The 9,426-nt window shown below is 44.5% G+C and overlaps 1 protein-coding gene across 5 annotated transcripts in view; it reads right to left on the bottom strand.

Annotated features, from left to right (window-relative positions):
• Positions 1-6,880: 6,880 nt before the first annotated feature.
• The window catches only part of USP32 (ubiquitin specific peptidase 32), a 133,313-nt gene continuing 130,767 nt past the window's right edge, over positions 6,881-9,426 (bottom strand). For all 5 annotated transcript variants that reach the window (XM_014608054.3, XM_014608056.3, XM_019493429.2 and 2 more), the window contains exon 34: positions 6,881-9,378. In XM_014608054.3, the coding sequence (XP_014463540.1) occupies positions 9,205-9,378 (174 nt within the window). In that variant the 3' untranslated portion in view covers positions 6,881-9,204. The remainder of the gene's footprint in view (positions 9,379-9,426) is intronic.

Raw genomic sequence — 9,426 nt, 5'->3', positions numbered from 1 at the left:
TAATAGTCTAAACTGCATCTGGAACAAACCTGAAGTCGGTGCCACCTGCAGAACAGAGATACACTCATTGACCCTTGATTTATGTCAATTGATAATCTGGCCTAATACACTCTTTCCACCACTGTGAAAGCAGCCTGTCACCTCTTCTGCTAGCTGTTGTGTCTGAACGCCTTAATTACAGGGATACACCTTAGCTCTTTGATAAATCAAAGGAGAGCTACAGCAAAGGCTATTTGATTAAAAACAAAAAGATTAAAAGACAGGCCTCTGGCTGTTATTTTTCCATAACTACTTTTAGACAGAAATGACCTATTCTGCAGGTCTCTCATTCAACTGCAGCTCCCCAAGATTGGTACTTGCACAACTGTTTATTGCCTAACATCTCTGTTTCTGTAGTTAACTAAACGAGCGCATCTGCTGGCACTGCCACGACGAGACGGATGTAGAGAAGCTCCTACCGCACTAATAGCCAAACTGTGATCGTACAGCCCGACATAAGTAAAGGGTATGCAACCCTGCAAAGTAGGATCAATAAGAAAATAGCTTCTCTCCCTTTAAGGATTAATTGCAATTAAGGGGATTTTAATGGATGACAAATATGGCATCTAGGGATATGAATATGAATTCAGAGCAGGGCAGGGAGGCTTAGCATCTGGATTAACGAGCAAACTGGGGCTAATGATTAGGTTAAAATAGCACCACATGCACTTGCAAGGTGTGCTGGAAAAATCTTGGCCTGGAAGATTTCTAAAAGATTAAATGACCTCTTTGGCATGTTCACACTACAACCAAATAATTCCTATTTGGACTTTTATACGATGGCAATCAGTATGGTGCCCCTTCAGTGCACAAGTAATGAGAGATGCACACAGCCGCTGGGTCTCAGAGTCGTCTCCTCCCTCCCATCCCCTCCGATACATTGGAAGCTTTAACTGGAGGACACACGCAGACACACACAGGACACATGGGTACAGATATAATTATGAATTCAGGAATCAGCCTTCTTCCAAGAGTGGATAAGACCTTGATTTGAGCCCAGGCATCAGGGACTGCCACGTCTCCATAATTTTGAAAGCCTGGAAGGCAAATCTGAGATACTAAATTAGATCTTCCTCTAAGAGTGAACATCTAAGGTAATTGTACTTAATAACCAAATGAAGTCAAGTCTTCAGGGCAGACCCCCTGCAGACAACTGTCAATGCAGTCTACGTTCCTGCGGGTCACAGCAGTTCAGGAAGCAGAGAGAGACTAGGAGGAGCTAGACGATATGCACACAGCGTGTACTCGCATTCCCCGCCGAGCGTTATCTGCAAGATGTTTTGGAAAGGAACTTGTTGCCGGCGTTGTTGCATTGGTCACTTCCTTACAGATATTATTGGATGCTGGCAAATAGAAGTTCAAGTCCACAGAAGGCAGTTTTCAATATAGTATTTGGATGGTTGAAATGGCCTTATTTTTTCCTTCTTTCCAGATGGGGACTTCACGGGGTCCAGAGGGCACACCCAAGTGATAACAAAGTGATTGTGGCCCCTGCTGAGCAGGTGCTTGTCAACTCCTCCTCTCCAGTGGTCCCAGTGTGAACTGTGCTTCTATTTCCCATGCACACAGCTGGGTCTGGAGAAGATTTTCACTCTCACAGGGGCTAAGGACAGACAGTTGAAAAGCCCAAGGCTGAATTGATTCAATCTTCGCAGGTTTGTCTAAGCTGTGTAGATTGAACCAATAAGCAAGTGAACAGACCTTTGCGTTTGACTCTGGAAACGCAGCCACAGGACTGCAGTGGCCCAAGCCAGAAGCTGGGGGGCACTAGACCACGCCTTGCTGCTTGGCTGGAGTAGACAGCTTGGGCCCACCCTAGCCTGCCCACCCTGCAAGGGGGTTCGTGGGATGCAAAGCATCCTGGGATGCTGGGGGACTGAGAGTTAACTTGAATCCTGAGGGGATCTGGGACAGAAGTTCAATAAACCAATTTAACCTAGATCAGTGAAGTCTGATACTACTGCCCTGACCCCCCCCACCTCCCCCATGGCTGTCCTGCCCACCCCACCTCCAGCCCTTTAAGAAAAACACAAACCAAGAAAAGCCCCGGGACTCACCAGCTCCTGCAGCAGCCTCGGGGCTTCGGGGGGCTCGTGCAGAGCCCCCCACGTGGCAGCAGTGCGCAGTGGGGGTTGCCCCCCGCCGGGCAGGAACGGTAGAGTTCAGGGGTCTTTGTTTTTTTTTCCCCCTTAAAGGGCCGGAGCTGGGGTGGGTGGGGCAGCCGTGGTAGCTGGGGGTTCCCCCTCCACAGTGGGGGGCAGCAGGGATCACCCCCCATCCAGCAGCACCCCATGAGTCGGGGCTTTTTTCTTCCTAAGTGCCGGGAGCCGGGGCAGGCGGGCAGCCACGGCCGGGCTGGGAGAGCGGGCAGGGGACGGGCCTGCGTGATTCGGAGATTCGGCAGCAGCCGAGTCCGATTTGGCCAAATTGATTCGGGACAGCGATTCGAATCACCGAAGTGAATCACTGTCCCCCGAATTGGCCGAATCCGCAGCGAATACTAGCCACTTTGCACAGGCCTGGTTACGTGCACCATCAACTTCTGTTGTCTTATGGACTCGAACCGGTTTCCAGTCACTCCTACCAGCGTGTGTAATTTCTGTCCCTAGCCAAGGTGGCCGCGAGGCTTTCTGCAGTTCCTGCTGCACGCTGCAGCCACTCTGTATGACATTTGCTAGCTTTACACCCTGAAAGCAGGTATACAGTCCAAGCCAGAAAGTGCTACGTTTCGGAAAGAAAAGGCAGCATGATACAGATAGTGAAACAAAGGGAAATTCTTCTTTAAACACAGCTAGGTAGGGGATGTCCGTGCCACGCTACACACCGCGGTCAGAAGACAATACGCCCTGCGGAAACAAATCGTTACAAAAAAGGAAGGAAGAAAGAAAGAAAGGTGCGCGGTTCCCTCCGGGTTTAGCAACAAACGCACATTTGTGAGAGCGCTTGGTCGAAACGAATGAAGACAAAAATACTGTAACCTTGGGCGTGCCTCCAGTGCGATGCTTTCACAGCGCTTTGCACACCTCAGGGGACTAAGGCTCATAACCCCCGTCACGTAGCCTGGCCTTCAGCGACCAGATCATTATCCTCGCGTTACGGCCAGCGAGACAGAGGGGAAGCGATTTGACCGAAATCCCGCAGCGGCAAACGTGGGCAGGGCTCTCTCCACGACTCATAAAAACCCTACTTTGCACTTTCCCCTCACAGGTCCCAAAAATGCTCCGTGAGGGAGGCAAATTAGCTCCCGAACCGACCTGGCCAAGGGCCTGGCTGCAGGAGGTCTCCTCTCACCTGGGTTGAGTGCACAGCTGTACCTCACTGCTTCCTCCCCTGCCCTCACGCTGGGGCGCCCCAGTCTTTCCCCGGCAAGGAAGAGCCCCGAGGACCTGAGGCGCCTCCAAAGCGGGGCGAGGCTGGTTCGGGCCAAACCCCGACCGAAACGATGCAGCGGTGTGAGGCGCAGACCGTGGACAAGACCCGTGGCAGGAGGGAAGATTTGGGGGCACCGGGGTCTCCTTGGAAACGTCCGGCTGCCGCGGAAAGGCGTCGCGCTCTGGCGATACAGGCTCGGCTCCCCCGTGTGCGACTCGCACGCTCGCCCAGCTTCCTCCGGAGGCACGGCGGGAATTTCAGGGCTGCCGCACGGGGATGCATTTGACACGTTCAGCCACGGGCCGACTTGGATTGAGGCCGAATTTTGCACAGCAGGGCTCTCTCATCTGCGTGCTCTCCGTGGCGGGGTTTCCTGACATTTAAGGTCTTTTTAAGTGCCTGAAATCCCAGTCATGCTTGTAAAGCAGCACAGCCATGCACCGCTGCTTCTCACACCTAGCTGGAGGCCAGTTAACGCTTTGTTTTGCAGGATTTTTAGCAGCCAGGGGCCCATCATGCCTGGCGCTTGCGAAATGCAGAGTGAATGGCAATCTATAGTCAACAGTAACAGAAGGGATTGGCTTACCTCAGACTGACCGGAGTCCTTCGATGTCTGCATCTCGCGCGTCGTGCAGATGCATCCCTGCGTAAGGGCGCAGGAATCGGCCGTCTGAGCTCTCCCCCTTCTCCCTGAGGGAGTAAGAATGGGAAAAGGCCATTTTCATCAATGGGATCCATTGGTCTGTGGCAAGGGGCTTACCTGGAGTGAGCCAAGGGCAACGGGAACAGAGATCTCTGGAGATGGTTGGGATCCCTCAGGAAATTGTAACCCGAGGGGGTGCAACATGCACACAGACATCCCTCCAAGGAGAATAAATGCTGCTGTGTCTGGAGCCACGACCATATGGGAGCTTCCACTCCTCTTAGTACTAGGCGATGGTGGCGTGCATTTTTAATCTGAAGCACTCATTTCACTCCTGTAATTCTGCTTCATTCCTTACCCTGCTTTGTCCTGTTACTCTTTTCAAGCACGGAAATCAAAAGTAAGAGACAGTCAGCACTAAGAAATAAAACCTCTAGGCTGAGGCTCCTTATCAGAATGAACATTTAGGAGTATCGAAGCTTTCCAAGCAGTTCAGGGTTGGGTTTTGGGGTAGAACGACAATGAAGCTATGACCCAGTATGCTTTTACTTCTGAACGGGTGGGAACATTGTCTGTAGAAATGTCAATGGCACAAGAAACTGTTAGCACAATGCAACTTCCCAAATGAATTGGAGTGGCCATAGAAACACTTAGCAGTTTTGGAAATAAATGATTTCCTGCTTCTGTATTGTTGCCATAATTAAAATGTTTGGGCCTTTAAATATAGACTTTTTTTGTTATGATTATTTTCAGTCTACTCTGGATGAGTCAGGCTTAAGAGCAGACACTGATAGGGAGCCTTTTTTTTTTTTTTTATGGTAGAAAGGTATCTGTGCTTCCATGCACGTTTTCTTTCAGTGGTGGAACGAACATAAGGGTCCTGAAGTGCTCGTTAATACACAAGCCTCTCCGGCACCACCTTTAGAAACTGCAGCCATGCTGACGCACCCTGATCCTTGGCTGCAAACCCGTTCAGCCCTCTTCGAGGTGCAATAAACTCTGAACAATAGGTTCATTTCCAGCGAAACACAGCTACTCTGCTTTTGAGGCCATCCAAAGCAAACAGCGCCATGCAGCATGTGCCTCCCCTCCCGTCAAACCAACGGCCTTACGGACCTCAATCTGGCTGCGAGCATCACTACACTTGCTTCTTTTCTGGAACAACAACATGGAGCAGTGGTTCTCTCAGTCACTCGCCTCCAAACCTGATAAAAATCTCTAAATACTATCATTCAAGCAAAAAGAAAAATCGATGCTGAAGCATTCCTGATGAGCCTAGTGTCTCAAGACAGCAAAGACTGCACTTAACCTATCTTGAGATCTTCAGATTAAAAGCACTAGTATAAAAGGATCAGAACTCGCAGCAGAGGTGATATCTGTTATATTAGACCAACTAGAGTTTTGGAAAAAAATTTAATTGCAAGCTTTCGGGCACAGGTACCCTTCTTCAGGCATCGGAGAAAAGATTGGAAAAGTTCTCTTGGGTAGAAATGGAAGTTCATATTTTCATAGGAGAATTGAAGGTGGTAAAATCTCCTGTTTGGAACAGTTCATTTTATATGCACATTAGCCTCAGAGAAAAGTTGCAACAGTCTGTTTGCCTCGAAGCTGTTCGGTGGTAAGCAGGATGCAGTCATATTTCCTTCTGGTTATGGTGTTTCATATTGCAGAGAGGGATTTAGCTCTCCGAGGAAATATGAACTTTCATTTCTACCCAGGAGAACTTTTACAACCTTTTCTCCTGCTTGGTGGCAGACACGCACTCATTCAGTCTTTGATGAAGCTCCTTGGCACAGCAAAGTGCATACTTTTATCAGTCATAATAAGGATACAATCAGACCAATTCATAAACGTGGGAGCAAATGACCATGTTCTATTCATTACCAACTCTGCCAGTAATATGAAAAAGCGTGATTTCAGTTCATTGTTGTGTGTTAGTGTAGCAACACGCTTCAAACAAAGGAACAGAAGCGGAATACTTAAGTAGAAGGTAAACTTGTTCTGGCCGAGTGAAACAAAAGGACTCTTTTCTTTTTTTGTTGTTGTTTTTACGTAAAATTCTTGATAATAAAAGACCATTGTTAAAATCCTAATGATGTTTTGAACGCAGGTTTCTGGAAATTACTGTCCTGGAAAAACAGCAGGCAACGATGCCACCGCATGGATGCGAGCTTCATTGCACTGTTATGCTTCCCAACAACAAGAGGCAAGACGGGTCAAACGTAGTTCTTAATATAGTGTTCATAACCTTAAGCTGACAGAAAAATCGTTTGATTTCCTACAGTTCAATCTGCTGTCTCACATTTTCTATGCAAGTTTCCCCAATAATAATGTTCCAATTGTGTGTGTGCAAGGCAAAGATTGCCACAACGTGCTAGTGCAAGAGAATCTGAAATTGAAATGACTTCAGACTAATTATTAATCTATTTTTAGTGCCCAAGCTGCAAATCCAAAAACAGTGAAACAGATACAAAATGGTACATTAGTACACTAGGGCATTTTAATTTTAATAATCCAAGGTGTTATTTCTAAAGGGATAACGCATATCTGCTTTTTTAAAAATAGGATTTACCAGGCAAATTCTGAAAAATAAAAGGGACTAGTTAGTACTATTAAAAAGCTGTAATTAAAAATAAGTTGCAAGATGCTCTTTAACAGGTTGAACATGTGTTGAATATGCTGCAGAGAACTCACAATATGGCTGTTCAAATAATTCGGTCCTTTGGGTTTAAAATACATAAACAATTTGGAGGGCGAGGGCAAACGTTCAAAATAAAAAATAAATGTAAGTGAAGGTTTAACTTTGACCCAAAAATGACACTTCAGTTGCATCCACGGTATTTAATTTGTTTGAATAATATAGTTACAGATAAACAGGTTCACTCCATATACAATTACTGATACTTTTTTTTTTTATACAGCTCATATTCCAATACATCAACACTATTTTATTTACAAGGTATTTATGTACATTAACATCTTTCTAAAGTCAGTGCATTGTCAATAAGTTTTATACAATAATTTACAAAGTGAATGTAGTTAATAGTTAACTTAATAAATTTACTACTAATTCATGAATTAATTTATTAAAAAAAAAATAATTACAACCAATATAACAAACACAGAAGATCAAACAACATTAGTAGATTGTGCTACCTGCTTAAATAAAACAATTTAAGTAACTCATCTGAAAAACCTTTCACTTCTCATGGAGTTTGCTGAGGGAGGATTAGACAAATGCATTTCAAAAAATCCATAGAGAAATTTCACAATTCATAACATTTCCTTTTCTTCAATATCAACGGTTACACTACTCTAAAGGTTGAAAGAGTGCATAGAATAGGGAGCAACACTCAAAACCTAAGACAATATTTATTTTGGAACTAATCTGCAAGTCTTACAGTGGCACAACTTCCAAAACGAGACAGGAGGGGTTTTGCCTCCGTAAGGACAGCAGATCCAGTTATATTTCCTCAAATGCATAAAAACAGCCCCCTTCTGAAAAGCAGACACTTACCAGGAGGTTTGGCATTGGTGTAAGACATTTTAAAAGGAAGCTGGGTATTAACTAATTTTAGACAGTGTAAATGTCAAAGTAATCAGTAATTATGCCAAATCTAAAGGAAACAAATGATCAAATTAGTAACTTGCTGAGGCTCGAAGAAAAGGCTGAGGACAAAAAAAAAAAAAAAAGAAAAAGAGCGAAACATTTAGTTTGATTCAGATATGCAAACAATTTAATACTGAAAAATTAGTCAAAGCAACCGTGACTGATAGATAATGTTTTCTTCCAGTCTTGAGCAGGACTCAGGCCTGCGCTCCTTGCTCGTGCAATCGGCTCAATGGGCAAGGAAAGCAGAACGGAGCCAGCGAGTAACAAAATGTGAAAGAAGTGGTAGCAAATTGTGACGAACGCTGGGGATGTGTTTTTGTTGTTTTTTTGAAACGGTAACTAAATGCTTAATCTGTTTTAATGAGAAAGGTGGAAAATGCAAATTATTTGTTGGAAAAAACAACACAAAAGCCCCGCCCCGTTTAAAACAATAAAAAGAATAATAAAAATTATTCAATCTTGCCACAGCTCCCTGACCGCCATAATTTCTTACCTTAAAAAAACAAACACAAACACACTTGCACGCACGCACGCACGCACACACACACACACACGCGCGCGCGCACTGGACAATTGTCATGTTCATTCGTTTCAGAGCCCTTACAAAGTAAATTCTACTTTTGAGTTTTAACTGTATGAATTTTTAAAAGTGCAAATTTCAAAAGCAACACTAATCATGAAATATAACGCAAGCTCAAGCATCTTCCCTTCAAAATGCTGGGAACACTTTGCACATTTTAAGAGACAGTGCATATAATCGCAAATGTACCGCCCCCAGCCTGAAGCGTTTTCATGAGGCATTTCAAGTGTCTAAAAGATACGAGGCCTCACATGGGAAGCTGATCCTGAAACATGCGGATTTGCACAGCCAACAGGTACAGAAAAAACAAATTCTAATACACTGATCCAGTGTAGAAATCAATCTGCTTCCAAATTAAAAATCATGTGGTTGCACTCCCAACTGAGGGAAAGAAAGCAACTGAAAAAGTAGTGGCAAAACTGGAAAAAAATCACCTAGCCTTGATGTCCGTTCTCTGAGTTTTGTGTACTTTCTTGCTTTCCCCGTCTTGCCAATAAAATGGAATAAAACTTCAGGAAAAAGGAGGTAGCAATATCATGTTGTCCAAAGACAACACTACAATTTCTTTTCCCATCATCTTAAATCTAAGGAGAGCCTTAGGGTTTTGTCAGAATAACTGGTAAACTCTACACAACTCTATTTAGCTCTTATTTGGACTACTGAATTTAGCTCTTATTTGGTCCTAGTTGGCTTTTGTCAAACCATTTTATTTAAAGGCCAATGGCAGTCTTAGTCTGATGTTTAACATCAGAATTGCTTAGAGCATGTAGTGAGATATTAGAACAAAAACAATACTACCTTTATGTTAACTGCTATTTAATTAGGGTTTTCTTTTTTGTGCTTTCAGATCACTGGATAACTACATTAAGCTCATCCACTTCGATAACATTTTTGCAAAATATAAGTTACAAGGTGGTATCCCTCATGCTCTCAAACTGTCCATGGAAGATCGCTTGCTCACTGTAAAACACAGTACTTTTTATAATCCGATTCAAAATCTTCATCCATGCTGCTTGTGTCTGCCATCTTTTTGCCATCTATCTTTGGCAGAAATTGTGCATAGTCTACCCCCTGCTGCTCGTAGAAAAGGATGTAGGCAGAGTCGGTGTCGATTTCATCGGGATGTAATTCCTGCGAAGAAGAATACATACGTACTGACACGTACAGTTGTACAACAGT

Source organism: Alligator mississippiensis, chromosome 14 (genome assembly GCF_030867095.1).
Source record: "Alligator mississippiensis isolate rAllMis1 chromosome 14, rAllMis1, whole genome shotgun sequence".
Lineage (NCBI taxonomy): Eukaryota > Metazoa > Chordata > Crocodylia > Alligatoridae > Alligator > Alligator mississippiensis.
This window is presented reverse-complemented; position numbering and strand designations above follow the sequence as displayed.